Source organism: Barbatula barbatula (assembly GCF_947034865.1).
Source record: "Barbatula barbatula genome assembly, chromosome: 23".
Lineage (NCBI taxonomy): Eukaryota > Metazoa > Chordata > Actinopteri > Cypriniformes > Nemacheilidae > Barbatula > Barbatula barbatula.
Genome location: NC_136786.1, coordinates 7,816,322 through 7,843,486, shown reverse-complemented (window position 1 = coordinate 7,843,486; position 27,165 = coordinate 7,816,322). Strand labels below are relative to the sequence as shown.

The 27,165-nt window shown below is 39.0% G+C and overlaps 1 protein-coding gene across 1 annotated transcript in view; it reads left to right on the top strand.

Moving 5' to 3' along the window:
• arhgap21a (Rho GTPase activating protein 21a) overlaps nucleotides 1–27,165 on the top strand; it is a 79,272-nt gene that overhangs the window by 30,682 nt on the left and 21,425 nt on the right. Inside the window, exons 2-3 of the mRNA XM_079447655.1 lie at nucleotides 17,178–17,363; nucleotides 18,445–18,466. Of these exons, the coding sequence (XP_079303781.1) occupies nucleotides 17,178–17,363; nucleotides 18,445–18,466 (208 nt within the window). The remainder of the gene's footprint in view (nucleotides 1–17,177; nucleotides 17,364–18,444; nucleotides 18,467–27,165) is intronic.

Genomic DNA, 27,165 nt, shown 5'->3' with positions numbered 1-27,165 from the left:
TTTATGCAATCATTATTTTTGTGCCCCAATCCTCTATATTGTTTTACCCACTCTGCAACTTATGACTCGCTGTTTAGTTTTGAAGGGTGTGGGCTGCTCTGTCACATGAATGGCTCCAGTGATTTCAGAAGATCTGTTTCCAGTAGTCTGAAGTCTGGACCAGCGTTCTGTAAACTCAAAGCCCTTTAAAACCAACAGCCAAACTGGCAAAAGTCATGTTTACTTCACTTTACTTTTAATATGACATCATAATGCTGGAAGCTTAAGAAATATTATGTAAACTATATAACTGACCAACGGAAACTTTCATGTACACACTATTTTTAGATTAAGTGTGTCTTTTAAAGCGCTAATACATTTTAGATTCGGGTTGTAAATATTTCACCAGACACAGAAATAGACAGACGCAGTCAATAACATGCGTGTGTGTATACCTGAGAATGCTTCAACCAAGTGTTACGTTTCAAGCCTGCTTATAAAGTTCAGCAATACGAATAGGAAATCAATTTCTCATGGCAGTTTCAGGCACAGAGGATTTGATTAAAAACACAGAGGATTTGTGTGTCCTGAACAGTTTAGGAGGATCTGTGCTATGTTGTTTATACTGTTTTTTCAGCCTCTCTCTGTTTTTACCTGGTACGTTGCATCACACTTGTTAAAGCACATCACCCTGATCATGTCCATGATGGTTTAACGACAAAAGAAAATATTTAGCAAAAGGTTCACGGTGCTCTTGTCCATCAAATAAGAAGTAATGAGCACTGTGCTTGACAGTTACAATCTGGTAAACTAGTGATGTGCAATGTTGACAAATAGGTTGTGTTTTGGTCTTTATAGCCGTTTTGGAAATATTTATCTACAAATAAAACCTAAAAAGGTAACTATAGTTAAACCATTTACACTCTGGTTAGTGTTGCAAAACTGTTTTAATCAATCTGCAAAAAAATCGGCACATCTTCAAAGGGGTGGAGCTTGACAACCTCAGTTTTCATTATCTCCAATGCGTGTATCACATAGTACACAAGACATGAGACACAAAGAAATGCAAGGACACATGTTTTTTGTGATCTCAGGGAGATATATTTTTGCTGTACGTCTCTTTTATGTCAGTAGTTAAGTTAATGTAGTCCTTCCAAACGTTCACTGAGACCTCTTTCATCCCACTGGAACGCGTATGAGTCATTTGACACACCGCAAAGTTAGTCTATACCTTCACGTGTTCCTTATATTTCCATTTGTTTGTTCTGTATATTGGGCAGTTTATGAATAAATCAGGTGCTTGTGCGGTGTAGACTTGCACGTGTGTGAAATGTGGAATGCAAAGAATTTAAACAATTTCAGATGATAGCATTACAGCGCTATTTTTGACAAAATCAAGAAATCTGACAACTTTACTTTCTGGTTGTATGTGCAACACTGTAAAATGCTAATATACTGTACATAAATACACTCTCATCGTACATCAGTCAGATTTAATAATGTGCCCATTAACTTGCTTTGGGTGCTACCTCAAACACTGTGTAGTTTTGTTTTAGTGTTATTTCTTTCAAACGTTCATGCATGTTTTTAAATTAAACTCTGTTGTTTTGTTTGTTTGTTTGTTTATTTTTAATCACTGCTTTGCAAACACAACACTTCCCCTATGTTTACATTCACACATACTCCGTGTGCAGTGGGTATGCGGTGCGTAGAGCAACACGTATACAGTACAGATCCGTCATGCGCCATTGTGCTTCCACACATACTACGTTTGTAGCGCGCTTCTGTGTTATTCAGTCAACAATGGGTACTTCCCATATATGATTAATCAAAACTTAAGTTTGTAAAAAGGGTTTATCAAATGTTTTTTTCATCATCGCGATCGTCTGTTTTGTTTATTGGGAGTGGTTGATAGATATATAACGGCATCCACCGTAAACTTCCATGGTGTATCCAGTTTAAAAAACATGACTTTGAATTAAGTGTAGGACAACACAGAAATACAATTATGAACCTTTTCAGGACTAAGCACATAGCTGAAAAGAACATACTATTTAAATGATATTTTATCTGTAGTTTTGATGTTAGGATGGTACTTCACAACACTTGATGCTTACTTGACACACATATTAGACAAGCCTATTAAAAGAGTTTCAATATAACTTACCATCCATTCCAGTGGCCGATGAAACTGCCTCCCATGCCTTTACTTTAGCATTCTTGTCTTTATAAAAACAGTACTTGAGTCATAAATCACTTCTGGAAACATGAATAAAATATCTCTACCTCAATAATAAGCCACGTGTCATCCATCGCCCTGCCGTCTTGTACTTTCTGGACCAACTGCGTGTCACTATCTGCATATAAGCACCTTCCTCACGCAAATAAAACCACTAAAGAATACTACAAGGCAAGGCAAGGCAAGTTTATTTGTATAGCACATTTCATACACAATGGCAATTCAAAGTGCTTTACATGGAAGAAATTAAAAATATCCATTTGATAAAACAGTTAAGAAATAAGAAAGATAAAAGTAACCAGTTAAGAATAAAAAATAAAATAACATAGTTTAGAAGAAATAATAAAAATTAAAATTAACCAGTTGAGAATAAAAATAAAATAAAACATAGTTTAGAATAGATAATAAATAAAATAAAGTACAGCACAAACAGTCGGACGGACAGAGGCACAGTGGCACATTAATCAAATGCAAAGTATATCAGATGTGTTTTGAGTCTGGATTTGAATGTGGCTACTGTGGGAGCACATCTGATCTCTTCTGGAAGCTGGTTCCAGCTGCGACTGGCATAATAGCTAAATGCAGACTCTCCTTGCTTGGAGAGAACCCTTGGTATTTCTAGCTGATGCGATCCTAATGACCTGAGTGTTCTTTTGGGTCTGTATTCAATGAGCATATCTGCAATGTATTGAGGTCCTAGGCCATTGAACGATTTATATACCAATAATAAAACTTTAAAATCTATCCTATATGTAACTAGTAGCCAGTGTAAAGACCTGAGGACTGGTGTGATATGATCATATTTTCTGCATCTGTCTTATGGTCTTTTTGGGGAGGCCAGTAAGGAGTCCATTACAATAATCCACCCTGCTGGTGATGAAAGCATGCACTAGTTTCTCTAAGTCTTGACTGGAAACAAAGCATCTAATTCTTGCAATATTTTTCAGATGATAGTATGCTGATTTAGTTATTGCTTTGACATGACTACTGAAGCTAAGGTCTGACTCTAGAGACACACCGAGATTCCTGACTTGATTTTTATGTTGTTTGACCTTTAGAGTGAAGGTAGGCATTCACCTTGAGAACTTCATCTTTATTTCCAAACGCAATGACTTCAGTTTTGTCTTTGTTTAACTGAAGAAAGTTTTGGCACATCCAACTATTTATTTCATCAATGCATTTGAGCAGGGAGTCAATGGGGCTGTAATCGTTAGGCGATAGGGCTAAGTATATCTGTGTGTCGTCTGCATAGCTGTGGTAAGCAATTTGGTTATTTCTCATTATTTGGCTCATTGGGAGCATGTACAGGTTGAATAGGAGAGGCGCAAGAATTGAGCCTTGGGGGACTCCGCATGTCATGGATGTCCACTCAGATTTATGGTCACTTATACTCACATAATAACCTCTTGCTTTCTAGGTATGACCTGAACCATTTTAGGACTATCCCAGAAAGCCCCACCCAGTTTTCCAGCCTGTCTATAAGTATGTTGTGATCGACCGTGTCAAATGCAGCACTGAGGTCGAGTAGGACCAGCACGGATAATTTGCCTGAATCAGTACTTAAGCGAATGTCGTTTACTATCTTAATGAGCGCTCTCTCTTTGTGCTGTGATGCGGGCGGAACCCAGATTGAAAATTGTCAAAGTATCCGTTTGAGCTTAAGAATTTGTTCAGCTGGTTGAAGACAACTTTTTCAATTATCTTACCTATGAAGGGAAGATTTGAGATCGGTCTGTAGTTGTTTAATATGGTCTTATCCAGATTGCTCTTTTTCAGGAGGGGTTTGACAACAGCAGTTTTCAGGGAGTTTGGGAAACTTCCAGAGAGAAGTGAGGCATTTACCACATCTAGGAGATCTGCTTCTAAACAGTTTAACACACTTTTGAAAAAAGATGTGGGAAGTGCGTCAAGGACGCAGGTTGATGTTTTAATGTGTTGAACGGTTTCTTCCAAATTTTTGCCATCAATTTCTTCAAAATCAGACATTGTAACTACTTTCTCAGGTTGTGGTGTGATCTGCCCGACCCCAGCGCTACTCAAGGATGTGCTGATCACCTTTCTAATATTATTGATTTTATCAGAGAAGAAAGATGCAAACTCACTGCACTTGCTGTCTGAGAGCATTTCACTGGGAATCTGGCTTGGGGGGGTTTGTCAGTCTGTCTACAGTAGCGAAAAGAGTCCGGGTGTTGTTTAAGTTGCTGTTTATAATATTTGAGAAGAAAGTCTGCCTAGATTTGCCTAGTTCCATATTGAAAGCATGGATGGTGTCTTTGTAGATGTTATAATGGACTACAAGTTTTGTCTTTCGCCACAAGCGCTCTGCTTTTCTGCATTGTCTTTTCATATTTTGCACCGCTGTTGAGTTTCTCCAAGGTGCTTTTTGTCTACACAACATTTTAATCAGCTTTTATTGCTTAATTAAACAAATCCCATACATTAAAAAGGGTATTAAACGAAATTGTGCATTTATCGGGAAATCACTGCATTTCTCTGTCAATTTGTGTCATTTTAAGCATGATTCGTGTGCCATCACTTTAAAAAGGTCCGTGCTGTACCCCAAAAATACACTTGATGTGTAAACAATCGCTCCATTGACATACCGCATCTGTAACGGACGGACCGCACCGCATCCGCGTGCTGCGTGAATGATCCCATCCGTTAACATGGGCACATGAAATAATATGCACATGTCAGTATGTGTGATCGGCCGTTAGAATGTCCCTTAACTGAACACCGTTCCTTATTAAAATAACTGTAGTGGCGGCAAGGAAAGCTACACACATTGCGATTTTCTCTTTCATTGAATGTCATGCACAGGCCTTACAGTTTTCAGGTTTTGTTTGTCAGATCTGGTTCAGATCTTGGTTCCCTCAGGAACAATCTGTCTGCATGCAAATATTCAAAGGATCATCACTCTCTTCTTTTGTCGCAGAAATATTTCTCTTCTTTTCTGGACGCAAGCAGCTGCTGTGAAATGAATGAAAGGTTGCGTGATTGACATGAGCATTTGTCCGTAGGTGTCTAGGGACCCATGGGGACAATAGCTGAGCTCTCCACTGAGCAATAGCCACCACACCTCATACCCAGCAGCCCCCCACCCCACTGCGTTGGGTTCTTTGTTACTGTTCTTTATAGGAACGAGGGATCTTCTCTGTGCCTGCAGCTCTAGTCATTCAATATATATTTGGTGCTAAAGACTAACACAATAAGATAATAAATCATAATAATATAAATAAATCGCCTTATTCAGTATGTTACAAATGATGTAAATAAAGCTTGTATTGATTCTCTAATGGAAACCACTGTGTTCTCCGTGTAGATCCATGCTTTGTTTATTTTGTCATATGGTTTCTATTCTATTGATAAAAATGTGGTTGGTGTGTGACTCACACTTGCTGTGCAAAAATGAAATAGGCCTACGTTTTGGATCATTTGCGTCGGTCTATTTTCACTGGTACGTTTTTGGCAGAAAATGTGTGTAGGAGTTTGTTTCATTTCATTCTTTTCCTCATGAGGAAGGGGAAAACCAGTGTGTGACTAAATCCTCTCAGGTCAGTCATGCTCAACACTAGACTAACAGTACTTACCCAATCTAAGCATTATTGCCACATATCAGCCACATACATTCAGACTTTACTCATGACCAGCAATGCTGAAATATCCCTCTGACTTTCCCACAACTTCCACACCTCTAGGACATAAGCAATGTGAAACTCTATTACACATAATGGCCCATCTGTTATTTCGCTGCTTTGCTCTGCATGTCGTGAAGTGGAGTGTGGCAGTATCACCAGGTCAGGAGGCAGAGCTAGTTAGACTGCTATAACACTAAATGTCATATGACTAGGGGGCTGTGTGAGAGGTCTCGGTGCGGTTTTTCGTCCGTTGCCTTTATAAGAGCTGCTTTTGTTAATGTAAGGCATACCTCAGTGAGTCCAGATGCAGTCTGTCCAGATTCAATTCATTCTGAATGGAGGCTAATCTTTCTTATGCCTGCCTCTCGTATGGATGTTCAGGGTTTCTTGGACTCCTTTGTGAATGTCTTGTGGCTGTAATCTCTTTCTGCCGATCCACTTCATCCCTTTTGTCTTTGAGCGTAACCCGGTTCCTTTTGTCTCACAAATCCCGCTGATTAAATCTGAGCCCGCAGAATTTAAGTAAATAAACGGCTGTGTCTTACAAAGATCCTTTTTTGTATCACTAATGAAATTTGATGATTCGGAGGGACAGAATTATAATTTTTCAGATTTAAATTTAAGATTAAATCTAAAAAATGCTGGGTTATTTTCCTCCCAGCACTGGGTTCAAAGGGAATGAACCCCACCATTGGGTTGTTGTTTATTCTATGCTTGATTGTTTTAACCATTTTTGGGTTAATGTAACTCAGCGGCTTGGATCGTCCCTTTTTGACAAAACTTTCGGTTTAAAATACGAGTATATTTTTTTGTTTAGTATTCCTGTGGTTCAGTGGTTTCCTTTGGTAGCGCGACGGTTTAGGGTTCAATTCCCAGGGAACAAACGGACTGATAATTCGCTTTGGATTAAAGCATCTGCTAATTGTGTACATCTAAATAGTTCTAAATATTTTATTATTAAAGTTTTATTTAAAGGGGAGGTCCAATGATAGAAGTTTCTTTAAAATCCAAACATGAACACACACTGTGTAGCACATCAAAAACAAAATAAAGACTTGTCAAATTGTCAAAATAGGACCCCTTTAAGTGTAACATTATAAAACATGTTGCATCATTTATGTTAATTTGGCAAGGTTTTCCTTTTTACGCAAAAATATTAAGAAAAACCTTGAGGTAGATCAGATGCTGGAAAAGTTACTGGTCTGGAGAATTTCAATATGGTGTTTAACCATCTACATCCACAAGCTGGCTAGCTTTTCCCCCTTAGGACGATCTCTTCAACACTAATTTGCTTATAGTTTGCCAAATTATAAAGACCAGAAGACCCAAACAACCTGCCTCTGTTTCAGTGAGTTTCACCTGGAGTCTGCTAATGCATTTACCCACAATCCACTTGCACAGCCACTCACAGGACTCCTGTGCCATGAGGGCTGACTTATGGTTTGAGAAAAGACAACAAATTAGACAAAAAATGTAGAAATCAAGTGAAACCTGCTATAGAATGGTGATGGTGCAGTTTTAGAGGATAACTCTGATACCGTTGTACATCAGCCTTCAAAGTGCTTTAAAACAATTGTGAATACCACAATATTATACTGTACACGTCTGATGCGGTTATGGTTCAGTTTGTAATGTAGTTTGTCTGTGTGTGTGAGTGTCTAAATGTGTTAAAGGTAGCAGGCAGACGATAGCTCAGAGGGATGTTAAATCTGCTGCTAATTTAACAGGCAGTCATTTTGCGGTTTAGGAAAGTAACCTTCTACAAGAAGAGCTTTAATGAAATGCTGCTGTCTGTAGATGATCTGTAGAGGAACTCAGAGCTGGGATCATCTTCACACTCAGTTTCTGACTACAGGCATTTATTACAGCAAGACAAGCTGGGAAGGCGGTGGGGCGATGTCAACCAAATTGGCAACGGACAATGCCTACAGTGAAACATCGCGATGTACGATGATACCGTGAGGCGGGGATATATCAGTTTGCTAGATGGCAATATGCAAGGGCTTTATCAGTGCTCCCGACTGCGACAAAATTGCATTTTGCTGGACAGTGTGAGCATTTAGTACTCGCGCATGTACGACCTGCGAATTAGGAATTTGTTCCAGATTGTTATTTCATGTGTAAAGACCCGCCAGTGTAGGCTGTGTGTTATTAGTTAACTACTCGGGTCACTGATGTTTCCTGCTGCCGTTGCGGATGCGCACAGTTCAGGTCGTCATTGACAAGTTTACACACACACAACGTGAGCGCACTGTGATTCACTGTTTGCTTTCACTTTCTACGTCAGTCTCGAGCACACGCGTTGCACAGCTTCCAAGTAATACTCAACTGCGGATAAGTGCGAACCCAGCTAACACGGTACGTTCTGACAACATCGCCAGTTCGTCTTCATTTGGTCACCGTGACATTACTTTGTGGCCACGTTTTCAGGACTTTCCATTTCTTAGAACGTTTGCTTACGTTCCAGAAACGTCTAAGCCACATCATCAAATAACGTTGTGAATTTATCTCATGGAGAACATTGTAGTGACTTGATATACTGGACTTCAGATAACCTGGACACTGGTCATTTGATTAATTAATCTGGTCATTGTTGCTAACGTTCTACAAACGTAGCCTAGCCACGTAATCCCACGAATAACATGTTTTTATGATCAGAGTAAATATACATATTTGAATAGAGAATTACTCCAATTATAGATAAAATTTAATAACAGACAGATAAAATCATAAATTAATTTAATCCTCCATGTGAGGGACGGTAATTGTATATGAAGTAAACGATTTTAACAACGTGACTGTTTGGTCGAAACTTTATTTGGAACGTCGCTATGACAAATATGGTACGTTCCAGGTATGTCTTCAGGAGGTAATCGCAATGTCCCAATTACAAAGTTACGTCGCTGGAACGTTGTTATGGTAAAGCGTGGCAACGAATACGGTCCGGTCCAGGTACGTTGTCACAACGTAACTGTGTTAGCTGGGAATAGACGAGCTCGACACATGTGCAGAATGTCATACTGTGGACTCGGCTGTCAACATTTATCTTGGGAATTTGCTGTACACTTAATGGATGTGTGGACGACCACGCACCGTCCTGATGACAAACATTTCGTCATGCAGTGGAATCACGATGTCAGCCCAACATGTAAGGAAGGAACTGATGGCTGTCAGCCATCGGCGATGGATGGTGTCATTGTCTATCGGCCCAACCCTAGCTTGGAGCAGCCTTTATGAAACCTATCATGATTTTATTATAGTAAAAATATATAGTATAATTTTTTACTGTAGTGAGGTAGGCGGGACGAGAGCTGGGATTCAAGGCCGGTGAGTGATAACGAGCATTAGCTGTACGTCTTATATCACGGAGGAGATCGGGAGCGTAAGAGGACGAGCGACCGGACCGACAGTGAGAGAGGACCGCGCCTGGATTTTATGTTGTGTATTATTGTGTGTGTATGGCATTTTACTTTGTTTGTTTATTTTATTAAAAGTCTTGTTACGTTCGCTGGTTCCCGCCTCCTTCCTTACTTTTATGGATCTTGTTACATTTACCATATGTTTACTATTTGTATCATAGCTTTGCTTAAAATGTCATTGTGAAATTATTAATTTGTGTTTATGGTATTTGCAGTAAAACAACTTCATTGTTAATTCACCCTCACGTCATTTTATGAACACAAAACCACTGGGATATGTGTCAAATATCTTTTTTGTTATTCACAGCAGAGATAGTCTGTAACAATTTTCAATAAATATAATAATAACAATTATTCAAACTTTTATAGAACATACAAGTATATGTTGCAGAGTCATAGGAAAACTATTATGCTGCTTCATTATTGATCCACCTAAAAGATTGAAAAGCAATTGATTAAGCACCTGTGACGGCAAAAGGCTTTTACTAACTGGCTTTCAAAAGACACTGTGTGGCTTCTTTGAAGTGAATGCATGTGAGCCTTTGAAAAAAATTTGCAAACATGGCTTTTCATCCTTTTCATTGTTGAAGTACGTCATTTTGACTCTATGCCCAGCTGTGGTTGATGGCCTTAACTGAACGATCACATTCCAGTCTAACATGCGGTTGGTTTACTGAAATAATCAAATGTCTTATGGTTGTATATCATTGCGAGTTCAACTTTAATACTAATATGAAGTTGTGTTCACATTTTTGTAGTACAAGGTGATTTTAGTGGCTGCACAGACCATTTCATTCGGACGTGCGTGTGCCTGATACCCAGTTAACTTCAGGTTTGTGTTTGTCTAGTGTCTTAATAATATAACTATTTTATATATTTATATATTTATTTTATATATTTATGTTAATATAAATTCATATGATTTTTTTATTGAATAATAATTGTATTAAATCAACGATTTGTTGAATTTTGTTGTTTGTTCATTTTATTTAATAAACTATTTTTTTGGAATGGGTTATGTAGTTTGGTCGCATTTAAACACCGTACGGTACATTGACATCTAGCGGCTGAGCTTGAGCAATTCAAAATATTGGAGGGACAAATTTAGCCAAGTAACGGTTCTTCTCAGTTTCTTTGGATTGTTATCAGAAATAATCTACAGGCACTCTATTGGTTGTGAATGTGTACTGGAAGTTAATGTAGGGTCACAAAAGTGCGTTTGCGAAGTACCGTTTGTTTATGTTGTTGAGATAAAACTGTCTTTAAAGTGTTATTTTCGGAAAAACTGCATAGTTAGTGATTTTGTTTACATCTCACTACCAGAAAGTATTATAAAACTTCTTACATACAGTATCCATACATGCTCATAATGGTTCAAACATTTATTTTATATACCGTGTATATATATATATATATATGAAGAATTTGGTTCCAAAATGAGAACTTTCTTTCAATCAAAAATCATGTTTTTATCATGTTTTTTTTGTGTTAGTTAGCTGTATTTGTGGGGTTTCTATGGGTTAAATCCAAACAAAACCAACTGCAGTTTGATTGATATTATTTGTAATGCAAAATAAACATGATTTTGGGAAGAAAAAGAACATATCCATCTCATTTTGGAACGAAACTTTTCATATATAATTCAGAGGCATTTATACATAAAGTGTGATTTAAGTGTTGAAAGACTTTTGGGACCACTTTGTCTATAATTAAATTGTAAGGAAACACCCACGGTCGAGCACGCTGTGATGTCCTGTGATTCTGTTTGTTTCCATGGCAGCAGGGAGTTCCTGCCCTCTTGATTCTATAAAATAACCTCCATGAATATGACATCAGCCTGCTGGAATACGTTTTTATATACAGCTTGTGGATTTCTTATGATGTGCCATAAACGCGGACAACTTTCAGCACTCATGCACCGTGTTTAAACTTCATTAATGCGCATTCAAACTATGAGCTGTCTTTTGTAAGACGTTGATGTCAGACGAACTGGAACGTTTTTTCGTCCAGAGCGAAAGCCGTCGGCATGAACACCAAGCTATACCGCAGCGTGGCTTCTTTTTTTGAGGCTGGTATATGGGCAGGGCTCACACAGTGCCCTCTTTGAGAGCTCTTTCACCCCGAGGCTCACAAACAAGGATGCCTCGGATGTCTGGACGAGTTATTTTGGTGATATTTTTCCATACGCAATAGTGTGTGTGAGCGGTTGCTTATGTCTAAAGGAATGCGTGTGGTAATGAGATGCCATGCTAGTGTAGAGGAATGAAAATGAACATGCCATCGTCGGTTTCCTGTTTTCACATTTCGGAATATTTTCTGTGTATCTCGCAAAAAATAGAGCAGAACATGCTTGTGGAATAGGGAGTGTGAATTTATAGACAAGTTATTGCTTCTCTGAGGAAGTGCTGTGTGGCTTCATGCAGGAATGTCTGGATCCGCATCAGTGCACTTGTTTGAGATGTATCTCAGCGGGATACTGTTTACTTGGTCAGTGTGGGATGTGGACCTTAAAAATAAAGCTGCACTGAGGGTCTAAAGTGCATGTTCTGGTTGTCACTGAGCTCTTGCCTTAAATAACACTACACAACAGATGAACAGATGGAGATGCTCCACTGATCTATGTACTCGAGGATTTTTTTACAAAGCTCATCGCTCTGAAAAGCGAGGTGTGCTATGATTGGCCAGTTAACCAGTGCGTAGTGATTGGTCGATTACTGTAAGCGTGTGATGGAAATGTAACGCTTCTTACCATATTTGGAACATCAGGTTCCAAAGCAATTATATTGACAGGTCATAGTCAAGTCATACCCAAACTGTCGTACATTTGTGGGGTGTGGTTACACGAGGCGTCTCAGGCAGGTCTGGATGAGCATTCGCTTTTAGATAGAATGCATCTTTTGTTCTGATGCTTAAATCTTTGCTATTTTACGTGTCTAATACATGCATGGGCAACTTTTAACACACCAAAGACACAGAAAAACACGTATTCGTGCCATATTACCCCTTTAATAGACAATTAATCAAATGCCATATGTCATAACGGTGACAGCCCTAGAGGGTTTTGCATATGCAACTAAACATTTGCTGTTCATTATTTTGGTAACAGATATTCATTCGATGGGTCAAGTAGTGCCGTTTAGATTTTTTCACATTTTAATGGAATAAATCATTTAAGCATTTGAACAACTTGCACTCGAATCCCTGCGTTGAACAATGCTGCAGTCAAAATGATAAAATAGTATAAGAGCTGCAAAGAAAGCTCGGGTATTCCCAAAACTGTTGTCTTGATGGATGACTACAACAGAAGAAACCCCCAAAACATAAACGCATACACACTGACCAGTGAGAGGATAGTTCACTCACACATGGCTCTTGTAAACAAATTTGAGCCCATCTCGAACTAAACCGAGAAAAAAATGCAATACAGTACCAGTGTAATCCCTGTTTCAATACAGAGCCATCTGTCTACAGGTTTGAAAACGCCCTTGGAGAGTGTACACGGTAGAATAAACTCTTTCAAAAGAGCATCTTTTTTCCATGCTATGCCGTTTAATGTTATGTGTGTTGGCGGGTAGTTCTGGCAGCTGCAAACCCTCTGAGCAACGAAGAACAAATCAAAGAACATGGAAAGTCAAAGAAAAAGTGACCGGAGAGAAAAGAGGAAATGCTCTCAGCACCGTCAGATGCGAGCGTGTGCGGTAATTCGGTTTACTCTGACGTTTTCTTTCCCAGCCTCACTCTCTCCCTGACAAGTCTCAATGGAAACCTCATGCATGTGTGCTCTCCCGTCCCACTCCGAAAGAGAGAGAGGGAGGGAACGCTGAGGAGAAAGAATCACAACATCAGAAGATCAGCCGAGGACTGCTGGAAGAGCAGAGATCAGCAGGCTTTGCCATGCTAACTAAGAGGAACGGGGCGTGTGTCAGCTGCGTTCCGCCCGGTAAAGATGCCTCGGATCAGGTGGACGTTACGGACTGTACCTGCTCCATAGGTGACTGTTCCTGGGATTGTTTAGCGGGTGTGAACGGCTGTTTATCGGACACCTCCTGCCTTTGGTTCCAGCTTCTGGCCAGGGCGTACTGGGGGGACGTGGAACTGGGGCTCCGGGAGGCCCAGAAGGGTGTCTCTTGGCGTAGGCCGAGGAAGACATCCCCGAGGAACTGCATGCGGTCTTGGGTAAGGATATCTGGCATCGGGATGGAGGTTTTTGGCTCCTGGTGGTGTATTGAGTTACGCAGGGCTGAGGGGGGTGAGGAGACAGATCTCAGGAATGCTCTGTGCGTCATTCACGTCCAGGGTGGTTGCTCAAGTCTCGTATTGACCCAACATCTAGCATATTTTTCAGGCATGCGTGTACGTGCCGTGGTTTTACGTTTCAGTTATTGTTAATCTTTAAGCAATGGTCCTAAAGAGAGACTTCTGAATTCAGCTGTGGGTAACCTCTGGCATCTTATCGTCAAGTGGAATATCTGTTTGAAAGTGCGTTTTTGAGGGGTCGAGTTGCTATGTTTTTATGTTCGGAAAAGCATGTGTGTCTCAGGAAGAGAGAGAGGTTTGTGCGCTCACAGAGAGTTCCACTGAGGCTCGGGAATGACTCACAACTGCCATAACTAAACTGCTACAGGACAAATATTCATGCATTTCATCTTAACAACATTAGGGAGAAAATTTGCTTTACAGTCACTCTGTCACAGCTTGGAAAATGCGTACTTTTAATTTAAGGATCTCTTAATTATTTTTAATCGACAGAAATTAAGCATATAGTTCACACCATATAAAAAAAATCTCTGTGGGAAAATCGTGTGGGATAAAACTTGTTTCTTTGTTCTGTGTAACACAAAAGAAGATATTTAGAGAAATGTCTCTGTGGTTTTGTGTCCATACAATGGAAGTCAATGGGGTTCAATGTTGTTCTGTCCAACGTTCTTCAAATATCTACTTTTGTGTTCTGCAGAAGGAAGTCAAACAGGTTTAAAATGTCATGACAGTAAGTAAAATATAAAATCATTTCTATTTTGGAGCAAACCGTCCTCTTTCAGCATTAGCTTATTTATTACCTCTAATGTCAGGAGAAACAAATGAGATGCTTTATATTACACTATATCTTTACCGTACAAGTAGTTTTTTCAAAATAGGTTTTAAACAACAACAGCATGTGTTTGTGAAATGAGAGCATGTTATTGATTCTTGAATGTGACCGATGGGATTGGGTGTGTTATTCACGCTTTTTGACAGACTGAATGATGGTGTTTCTGAGTCTCGGACAGAGCAGCCATTCTCCTCTGCAGGACCTTCAGCAGTGCAGAATAGTGCTTTTTCCTGCTGTATAATTTAACAGGTTAAATATAGCATTGGAAACAGAACTACATGCCCAACACAAAAACAAGGACTGGCTGTTGGGTGGGAAATAAAAAATGAAAGGCAGAGGAAAGTTTCGTTAGACACTTTTGTTAACCGTTTGTAAAACCATGTGTGTGAATCAAGGTGGCATTACCAAAAATCCACCTGGAAATCACGGGGCAAATGAACCGCATTGGATTGTGGGGGACACTAGTAAACGTTTATATTATCATTGTTTTTTGATTTGTAGTAAATTAAGTCAACAATACTTTTGACTTCCTCTATTATTGGCTATGATTTAAAGATGATTTATTGCATGCTTTCTACAGCATACTATCGAAAAACTAGATGATTTTTTTTCTATATATAAGAATCAGTATTAATGATGTAACCTTAATAAAATGGTAAAGACCATTGTCATGTTGTCTTTGCACAAGTCAATATAGAAGTTTTGCATTTGTTACAAATGTAGTAAGATTAACAGGTGTTCTATGCGTGCAGAATGCATATTCAAGTTTAAAGTTAACTCTATATTAAAATGCTTTTCACAACTCTTCATTGTAAAATTGTATCAGTAACGGAGCAGATCCCGCCCCCCATTTAATGCCATAGGAAAAATACATTCAGTGGGAGTCAGAAAGGGATGATATCTAGTAAGTTGCTGACATTCTTCCAAATTGTTTTCTTTGTGCATTGGGAAATACATGAAATAAACATTTGCATTACTGCCAAAAAATCCTTAACTTTGAAAATATTGCATGAACAGTATACATTATGCGTAATGCAAAAATAGTAAAGTTGTATTCCATTCTCTCTCTCTCTCTCTCTCTCTCTCTCTCTCTCTCTCTCTCTCTCTCTCTCTCTCTCTCTCTCTCTCTCTCTCTCTCTCTCTGTCTCTCTCTTTCTCTCTCTCTCTCACTATCTCACTCTCTCACTCTCTCTCTCTCTCTCTCTCTCTCTCTCTCTCTCTCTCTCTCTCTCACTATCTCACTCTCTCACTCTCTCTCTCTCTCTCTCTCTCTCTCTCTCTTTCTTTCTCTCTTTCTCTCTCCTTTGCTGTGGATTGTGTCCAGCACTGAAAGTCAGTGATGTCATTCACAGGCTCAATTATGTAAAAGCCCAGCCCAGACTCTAGAGGTTTCCACAGCTGTCTGTACCTGAGCCCAGCCACCAGCTAAAATACATCCATTCGCTTATTATCCATCTCCGCAGTATGCTCTGTTTGGCAGTCAAAGACTGATCTGAAGTCAATACGATGTTGTGAGAATTGACCACAGACACACACTCTGCGGTAAAGAGGGATTTTACTGGCATTATTTTATCATGTAAATGACATGAAGTTAGTTTCCTCTAGAAGATGGGGAATGGGCTTCAATGTGAAATGCCATCTCTGACTACCAGAGGAACTTGATAAGGGTGTCAGGGAGGGCTGACTGTATTTTGATGCATGTACATGCATGTGTGGGTCATCGGTCATAGGAAAGAAAAACGTCTGCCTTGATTCGCTGTGTTTTCATTGTGGATGCGAATGTCATGACAGATATTTGAGATGTCATGTTAGCGATGCTTTGTAAACACTCACAGAATATTCTGTTTCCTCACCTATTGCCCTTCAGAGATGTTCATTGTTCTACACAGATAACTGAAGACTGAAATCAATTTCATATGCCAGGGGTGTTTAACCTTTTTGTTAATGAGAAAATAATTTCAAACTTTAAACTGTCTGATGCATAATGTGTTGCATAATTTTTTGTTATACTTAACTTTTAAGGTTTTTGTTTTTTGTTACAGTCAATTACCTCTACCATTCACATGATAGCAGAGCCTATGGCTATTACACCTATAATTGTATAAACAGTTTTCAGTTTTCATAAAGAAGTTGAATAAAATAATCAAATGTAAAATAATACTGCATAAACTCGACTTTAAGTTAAATACATTAATCCTACCTTCACTTTAAGTATTTATCATATACTGTTTAATTCTATTTAACTTGTGGGATCATTTTCTTGTGGGATAAAAATGTATCCAACTTAAATCAGCGCATACTTTTTTATGCGCTTTTTTAAAATCTATGTGTGTCTTCGCGTTTGATACAGGATGTCTGCGCACAGCACGCACATCTTCTCAAGCTCAAATGGATAAAATTGACCTCCCTTTTACATATTTTTTCACTTGCATCTATTTACATCAGCAGAGCTTTAAAATACGTGCAAATGATAAACTTTCATGACGATGCAGCACTCGCCCGATCGATAAAGTCGAGAGCAAAATTCATGTGCATGTGCATGAGCATAATTCACGAGCCCTGTGCATGGCGGGCACCTCAAAAAGCGTTGGAGACCACTATCATATGCATACATTTCAAAACAATTGAAATGCATGGTGCAATCTGTCTTGAGGTGTCATGTGGAAATGAGATTTGAGAGCTATGCCATGGGGAAGATTTTCAAGCAGTCAATATACTTAACCACAGGTCTCTCTGTCATGGATGTACTTAAAGGTACTTTGGATAAAAGCAGCAGTTAAATTACCAATTACTCTCTCTTTTCTCTCTCTCAGGCCAAGCAGAAGGATGGGTATGAGCGCAGCGAGACCTCAGCTCTATCACCGACCGCTGAAGAGGAGCTCTTCTCATGGCCGGGCCCTAAAACGCTGCATCTACACCGCACCTCGCACGGCTTTGGGTTCACTCTCCGGCACTTCATCGTGTACCCGCCGGAGTCTGCCGTGCAATCCTCTTTTAAGGTCAGAAAACACACGCTCGCACTAAGGATCATTCGGATGGTTGGGTTGGTTGTTCTTGTCACTCTTCAGCAGACATTCTTGTGTATTTTCTACAGAATTTAACAGCGCAAAAAACTGGTGTAAAATTGTTTTCCCACCATCCATTTCTGAATTTCTGAAGCTTCTGGAGATAAAGCTTCAAATGGAAACCTGGCAGATCAATCCTGTCGCTTTCAGATAATGCTTCTTTACAGCTTAGTTAATGTCAGCAAACATGTGATTCGCGGTAATCCCTGTGATCGCCACAAATCTGAAAACAAAGCACGGTCACAACATGAATATGCATGATGCTTTTTTTAATCAATGAAGCAAAGTCAGTTTAGGGGCAAAAATGATATTGTATTTAATTTAGTAGGTCCCAGTAATTCATATGCATTGCTGAAAAAGATCATCTTAAATCATGAATTGTATTAGTTCATTATTATTAACTGAAAATAAAGAGGGCTTTCAAATGATTATTCACGATTAATCACAACCAGATTAAAAGATTGTGTTTGCTTAATATATTTCTGTGTACTGAGCATATTTATTTTGTATTTATAATCACATAAACATGCTTGCATATATTTAGTAAAAAAAATTAAATATAAACATTTATATATTATTTTAATTATTGGTAAATATAAATACATATTCCTCACAGTTTCGTCTCAAACGATTAATTGCGATTAATCACATCCAGATATAAAAATACATTTAAATATTATCCTAAATATGTATAAATATATTTGTTTATAAATACAAAATGATTATGCGGTACACAGACATGTTTTGTAAACACAAACTTTTGTTCTAGATTCAATCGATCGCGATTAATCGTTTGACAGCCTTAAAAGTAAACTAATGATATTGTAGATAATGTAGAACTATTTGGATTTTCACCCATTTGGATTTCATGAATACATATTAATGTAGTGTTTTGTTATTCCTTCCTTTGTGTGAACACGACTCATTGAATCACACTGCACATGTATGTGACCCCGAAGACGATTTTAACTCAAGACCTTCAGTTTAACTCTCTTCCTTCTGTTTTCTCTTTCAGGATGAAGACTACAGCAGCAGAGGTGAGTTTACCTGTCATCCACATTACCTGGCCTTGGGTTTTTTAAGGCTTTTTCTGGACAGAGCTAAATCAACGAGGCGTCACATGAACACAACTAGAGCTGAGGTGATTTTGATCGTTTGTTTGAATTAGACATTTTCAAGATGACACCAGCAGGATCTGCTGTAAACTCATGAGCGAGGTGTAGAGTTCAGCGGCCTGTATTTGACCTTGGACCATATGAGTAGTTGGGAATGTTTGATGATGAAGTCCGGGGCAGGAAAACTCCCAGCTGGCAGTGCAGTGTTGTCTGGTGGTTGAGCAGCTGTGTTTTGGGGTTTCTTACTGTAGGACTGCAAAAGACATGTGTAGTGGTAGGAATCTGTATTTCACATAGTATTAGTCAGTGGAATATACACAAGATAAAGCTGTGTGATATAGCTGGAATAAAGTCAATTTCGCGGCTTTATTTTTAATAAAGAGTAATAAATAAATACATTGAGAATAATGTATATTATATTGAAATATATACATTTGCATAAAGTGATAGTTCACTAAAAAAAATATATATATTTTGAAGAATGTTATTAACTGGCCCCCATCCACTTGCGTGAATGGGAGCCAGTGCTGTTCGGTTACCAACGTTCTTCAAATTATCGTCTTTTGTGTTCTGCTGAAGAAAGTAAGTCACACAGGTTTGATGTGACAAGAGGGTGCGTAAATGATGACAGCATGTTCATTTTTGGGTGAACTACCACTTTAAATGTTTTACTTATAATGCAGCACTGAGGATTTCATAAGCATTTTGTGCAATTAATCATAAAAAGTATGAATTAATGTCACTTTTGACATTTCATTGGCTCTGTCGCTTTATTCGCATAAACAGCGAGGCCATTGTTTAAGTACCTGAGATTATTTCTTATTTTTATGCTCCTGCGCTTGTAGCTCGGTTCACGTGTCCAAAGATATGCAGTCAGATGACTTTATCAGTTCACACTGACAGACGCTCGACTTCAGAATATCTGCCCCATAAAAACAGTGCGTGAACGTTTGTGAATTGAATCATGGGATGCGTGTCTGAATGATCGGTGTGAGAAAAACAGAAGAAACGTGTGACAGGCAAGGTGTTCTGCACCCCAACGTGACCCGCGCTGGCTTTCATCTGTTCCACATACACAGATAATTTTTAGCACATACTATACATACTCTACATCTAATGTACAGGTATGCACTGTAATTTACAGAGCTGATGGTTTTACACTAATACAATACGCTTTTTGTACACATTCTTTGAAACACACGATTGAAGCAACATTACGACATGGTAAAGATGTCTTCGTAATATAATTTCCAATTTTAGTCCTTCACTGACTGAGTGAATTGCATGACAATGTCCCATGACAAATCATTTTGGCTGTTGTGTGTCAACTGTATGACGACCGTGGCGAATCAATAGGATATCCGTCAAAAATCTCATGACTTAACTGGAAAGGGGTCTCATTTCATCCGCTTGTCATAGAAATTTGTAACAGCAGTGTGAACTAACAGCAATAGGTGAATATTTGTGGTAATCAGCAAACCTAGCTTGTCATTTTCATTTTTGGTGTTTTATATATTTAAAAATGGCTGTTACTCAAACTGTTTCATGTTAATCTGGAGTACTTGCAGAACAGTATCGCATCCTCTAAATATCCTTAGAGTCTTTTGTTTGATCACATTTATAAAAGACAGATGCAGCTGTACGACTGTTTCCGAAAACGAACGGTGCGTGTGGGCGGGGGCGGAACTATTTGCGCACCCATTACCAATAAAACACAGACATATGACTCAGTTACACTTACCACATGCGGTTCATGTCCGCCATCTTTTAGTGCTGGCACCGCTTCATCAATCTGTTGCAAACGATCTCCAGATACAGCGTTATATACACCAGTTATTTAACATCCATCACCAAAATGCAGTGAACCAACAAACATAGCTGAACTTCGCGAACGCAGTGCTTTTCTGGGAGAATTACCCAAGAAAAGTCGTTACGAAACGGATTTTCATGTTCGTAACAAACTGAGGGAGCTGAGGGAGTGTATCGAGCACAGAAATACTACGTGATACGTCCAACTTGTTTTTTGACAAGTTGACCATATCAAGCGTGAGAAGACAACGCTTTTAACATTGTAAAGAAGTCAGAATGCATGAAACACTGTTGCACATCCCCTTTAAAGTTGAAATGTCAGTGAGGCAAAGAAAAATAACGAAGCTTTGAAAGGATTTTGAGTAAATCAGCAAAAGATCTGAACCGGATGCAATGAGACCAGTTTTCCGGTTTCTGCCTGTGATGTTGGGCATAAAGCCTGTTGCCCTCATAGATCTGATAAAGAGGCTTTCCTACAGGAAATTGAGCTGCAGAAATGTCTCGTTACCATTCCTAAATGGTGCATTCCAGAGAAGGGGGGGTGTAACCTGAGTCCCTCTCACACACACACACACACACACACACATACATATGTATTGTAGTATTAAGGAAATGCTGCCCTGTATATGTAACACGTGCCTTCATTTAGCAGCTTGTGTTACTCCACTGAAGGCTTCTCAAAGCTCAGAGGAAGAGCAGTGCTGTGCCTGCGGATCTGTTTGTCTTTAATATTTACGTTCACACTTTTGGGTTCTGTCACCCTGAGATTGTTTTCTCTGACGAATATTCAGTATTCGAATATTAATGAGGCAGGCGTGTGTGTGCGTGTGAATGGAAATCTGCTCACCACGTGTACACAATCTGGGTGGAACGGTTGGATGTGCTCCAGTAGATGCTGTGTGTAAACAGCTTTGCGAGATCGTCGCTCCTCAATGACTTAAAAATGTGTTTGAAAGCATGACTGAATGCATCTGTGTGTGTGTGTTTCATGTTTTACAGCTCTGAAATTATTCCTCACAGTTTCATCTCACATCCCATCACTTTAAATAAGGGCTGTCAAACGATTAATTGCGATTAATCGCATCCAGATATAAAAAATACATAAACATATTTTCTTTATATGTATGCATGTTTGTGTATGTGTTTATACATGCAATTATTTTTACGCACAGTACACAGACATATATTGTATAAACACAAACATTGATTCTGGATGCTATTAATCGCGATTAATCGATTGGCAGCACTACTTTAAATAGAATAATATTGCGATGTTTTCTCCTATAAAAGGTGATTACGCAATAGATGATTCACATACATTTTTAATTTTCGGGTTTATTTAAAATACATTTTGTCATTGTTTTCTGTGTGAATGTGTCCTTTTTGCAAAATGACGCTGTGTTTGTATGTTTAGCAGTATTTGTTCAGTAACCTCAAGATCCCAGTTGGAAAACTGCAGTTTTATCTTTGTAACAGTTTAATAATGCCACGGCAAAAGAAAATCTCAACATCTGTTTAAATATTTGTCCTCCTTTTTCTGTGAAAATACATGCTGGAGATATTGAATTTCATTTGTATTTTCACGCCAATGTTTTGGGTGGTGTCCATGAACACAGGGATATGTGCAATAGCACAAGCAAAAATAATTCCTCACAATTCTTGCGAGAAATTTTACTGTAAAGCTCCACCTACAGTTTGGATGTTCTTCAGATGTGAACTCCAGTGTATCTGCTGGCTCAGGTGCAGTAGATGCGGACAAATCTCATAAATAAGAGAGTTCTGGCTTCCCAGCGGAATGGGCTTGGCTGCTGTCCTGAACTGCTGCACCTGTTTATAGGTTCAGTGTTATGAGGTGAAGTTTTGATGAAGCAGGAAAGGATAAATCTCTTTCACAATATGATTTTTAACCGTTTTGGTCAAAGCAAACTGCAGCCCCAACAAGTATCCAGACGCGTGACTGTATGATCGGTCGATGCATTGACCCCTGTGTGTTTTTACTCAGATGCCTCGTGTCTTCAACAACAATGCCGCATGTTTTGCGTCTTCCGTATTGCGATGTGTGATAACTGATGGCTAAAGCATGGGCGTAGCTAGCCCCTTTTTAGGGGTGCTTCAGCACCCCTAAAACTTGGAGTAAGAAATGTTGTTATTCCAAAAGAAAAATCGTCTTTTACAAGGATAAATAATGTGCAAAAAATACTCCGTAGTTTTTTGTTTAAAATGTATGTGTTAAGGATGAAAATGAAACATCCTCGCTTAGCAAATGGTGTCATCCTCTTCTCTTCTTCTACTTCTCATCTGTACCTGCACCGCTCAGCGCGAGCGTCATCCAGCACGAAACACACGCGGAGTGAGAACCCTTTATGTAGTGTTGTGAATCAACTAAGTTGCTCCAAAGCTGTCTCACACTTCTTTCCTTTTACATAGAGTTGTTCCGATTCCGAAACCATAGCGGTGAGTACTGGAGTCAGTATCCTGAATCACATTGGTACACCTATAACAAGTGTTTATTTTCGGACTATTTTAGTCTATAGTCATAAACGGAAAGAAGTAGCGCCGGGTAATATGTTCTTCCGCAAGACGCATTCAGTTCTGTTTATTAACTGCTAGCGCGTGAAACAAAAACAACTAAACTGCGGACCTGTGTCTCTGTTGTTAAAGTTTATCATTCATTTGATACTCATTTTAACAGTCTGGAGTCACGTAAACATGACGTCACGTGCGTCTTTTCTGGTCAGTCGTCATGGAAACATGATCGCCCTGGCGTTTGGACCAGAGTGTCAGTGGCAGTGATTCTTTCTGAAGCGCAAGAGTGAGTCTGGTACAGTTCAGATTCGTGTTCCCTTCACTGAAAGTCTTTTAGTGCCTTGCGTCGGCTCCATACATGACTCAGGAGGACCACAGGCCAAAGCAGACTCCAGCACCTAGCTGTGATGTCTATTGAGAAGGAGTTGCTTGAAATAATTGAACCCCAAAGGGTCATTGACAGGTTTGCCAGCCTCAAAGTGCGGCGCCAAATGGGGATTCAGGGGAAGTACTTTAAAGATTTCCCTCTATTTCCTTTTTATATCTTTACTTTCTAAGTATTTTCAAGACCTCTATAAATTATCTGGATATTTTGGACTTTTTGGTTTTACCTTCTTTTTTAAATTTATTTTATTTATTGATAACTTATATTGGTTTATGAAAGTTCAGACTGGCGTGCGACCAGATATGTTAGAGATGGCCATTTGTAAATAATTTACAGAAGATGAATTACATTTTGTTGTCCAAGTACCTGTTACTTTGTTCAATGACGATAAAGATCTAATCTAACCAATCTGATGACTGTTGATACAGAAGGAGGAATATGGAGTTAAGGGTCAGGGAAAGCTGTGTGAAGAAGGTTTTGTGTTTGTTACAGGGGGCTGTATGTGTGAACTCTCACAATTAAGCTGGTGTCCTAAAAAGGTCTCAAACCTTGTTTGTATGTGTTCGCGACCACTCATTCAGTATTTTAGGTTTAGTTAGTTAAAACGGCTCCGTTCTGACGTTCTTACTTTAAAGGGATTGCCATGCAAGGAGTTCTGTTCTGCAAAAAATGGTCTCAAAAAAGGTGTCTAAAAAGAAAATCTGGATTTTGGAGTTAGTTGAATCAATGTTAAAATGATTAAGTTATTTTTCAATAGACACATTTTTTGTTTTTGTGTGTAAAGAGGGTGGGTGGTGGCAGTGGGGCTCATTGGGTGCTCAGCACCCCTAAAGCTCTAACCCTAAAATCGCCCCTGGGCTAAAGGTTAAAACACAGTGGAGTATTGATCAGGTCACTTATGTTTCTATCTGGTAATTGTATACTGGATTTAAAATCAACTTTCATTGTGTTCAACATGACAAACATACCTATATGAGTTTTCATTTTGTAGAATTAAACAATCAATCTGTTCTTTTTTCTGATCCCATAATTTCATATAACAGCATTCCTATATATACACATTGTAAAAACTTAGTCTATGTGTTTGCGTGCCATCATGCAATGTTGAGCCTAAATTGCTTAGTTTGGGCTGTTTTCGTTGGCAGAGCCAAAAAACATTGAAAAATATCATTGGTTATAAAGTGCTTCTCATTTCTGAGAGAGAGAGAGAGAGACGGAGAGAGAGAGAGAGAGAGAAAGAGAGTCCGTGGCTGTGAAATGCAGGAATTTGGTCCTGCTGTGTAACGTTCAGAAAAATAAAAAGAATGGGCGTCCTCCCAGCCACTGCCAAACAACATTATCCAACACAAAACAACAGGAGGTCCAGCTGTGCACAAGACACTAGCCAAAACAATAAAGAAAGAGAAGAAGAAAAAGAAGGGAATGATGTGATGGCGACTCGAAAGGCCCGCACACCAAGATAGATTTTTATAACTATATTAAAAAGCGATCATGTTGAATAAATGTTTGAATACACATATATGTTCGTTCTAAGCTTGCGTGCTGCATTTTTTACATTTTAAATGCATGGTCCCTTTAAACTCTAATAGGTTTTGATTGGCAGGTCAATGTTGTCGAGTCTATTCTTCTGAGACTAAGATACACCAGAGGATAAAAAGTTTATATTTCGGTGCATCTGTTTAGTTTTTTGCTGATATTCAACAGCATTCTTTTGCAGTATTGAATATACAACAGAAAATTGCATATATTTGAGAAGTCTCACTATTGCTTTTGTTTGAACTCATTTGCCCCTCAAACCCAAGAGCGATATGTACCTGACAACCGCCTGACACTCTCTCCTCACGCGTGTTAGCCGGCTGAGTTGCGTATTAGTGATGCCCCGCACCACTGTATCTATTTTTACAACCAGCCCGCACCCGCGACCATTAAATAGACATACAAGGCATTGTAATGAAAATGAAAACCGACTTTATTTCAGCCTTAAAGTGCTTGGAAACAGCCGTTAGATTGCGTCGCACCGTAAACTGGCAACAACACACGCTTAAGAAACCATAGAAACTTGCACTTCACGTAGCCAATATACTGCTGTTGTCTCCTGCTGCAACTATTTCTGAGAACCGGTCCCAAAGATTAGCAGCTTGACCTTCTTTTCTTTTAATGATGTAAATTCCTGACCTTAATTTCTCCTGCACCTCTTCACTTTTATTTCTCAGCTTGTTTTGTTGTTGTGGCTGGAGCTGCTTGGCGCTTTCGTAACGTGTTTGGTTTGGGGACATCACAAAAAAAGTTACATTGCTGCGTAGGCCTACGTATAATAAAATATATAATAAAATATGAAACATATAATAAAATATGAAAATACATATTCCCAAATATTGAATATAGGCAATAGGGAATTGCACACACCACACGTTTTCTTTTTATTTGGTTTTTAATGACCCGCCCCACAACTGAAGTGACAATTGTTCCCTGGATTTCCCACAATATGTCCCAAAGGTTGTGATGACACTGGCTGGGTTTGGAGGGTGAATGCGGTTCAAGCTGAAAGCATCTGCCATTTATACACCTCACAGTGAAAGAGAAAAGAGCGCTCGAGATGAGAACACAAGGCTGGGACATGATCTTAACTCCGGCACAGAGGTTCTTGGGTTTAATGCGAGCTAGGGAGAAGCACATCACGGCCAAATGAAGCCGTTCGTTTGTTGTGTGGACATTATTCCTGATTCACAAGCTCAAAACACACACAGTCTAACAAAGACGAAAGGCTGGGCTGGAGGTTTACAAACCTGTCTTTTTAGAATGCCCGCTATTGATGTGTCCAAGCAATCTGGCTTTGAAAGAATCACCCAAGGGACGGCAGAGAATTTGGCAAACGTGCTAGTGTGAAATATCATCGCTTTAGATATCAGATTAGAGAGCTGTGGACACTTTCAGACCGCATTACAGTTACAGCCGGTACTCTCCTCACTAACGGGATGCCAGTTCGAGATGTTTCCTGATGGATTGTAAATGTAAACTGAGTCGTGACTTCCATTTCACGTTTTTTTTAAACCTCGACTGTCTGTCAGCTTTGACCAGATTGTAACTGGTGTGCCGTAACATTAACATGACCATGAGGCAGTTATTTTGACAGATTGATGTGCATTACCCTTAAGAGGGCTGTGCATTGTAACTCCGTCAGTAGGCCGTCCTCCAGAATATTTACACTATTATTTATTAAGTCATATACAGTATAATGTTGTACAGTATTTTATATGGTCAGTTTAGTAGTTTGAGTTATGAAATTCAGATACAGTACATGACAGAAATCTTCTGTAATGCCTCTTTGGCCTATAGAGGGAGTCACACACCACGTTATTGTCACTGTTACCCAACAAAGTGCAAACATGTACAGTATGTGTAAGAAGAGTGTATCTGATGGCTGTTCATTTTTATAGGCCACATTTCTTGGCGATATGGTTATGTTGTAATGTCGCCATCAACAGAATCTGTGTCAGCACATCTAAAGAGTACAACGGCACCGTGAATTTGCTAATTTGGAGTATACATTTATTTGACTTTTCCTTGTTTTTGTGCTGTTTTTTAATGTCTCTACTGCAAAAATGTATGTTCTGAAATGCAAATTCAATCGAATTCAATTGAATAGGAACGTTTAAAGGAGTAGTTCACCTTCAAAATGGAAATTCTGTCATCATATACTCACCCTCTTGCTATTTCAAACCTGTATGACTTTCTTTCTTCAGCAGAACACAAAATAAGATATTTTGAAGAATGTTGGTCTTTAACATCCCCCCCATTCACTTGCATTGGTTACGATAGAAGTTAATGGAGGGCTGTGCTGTTCTGTTACCAACATTTTTTTAAATATCTTATTTTGTGTTCTAAGCCATAAAGGTTTGAA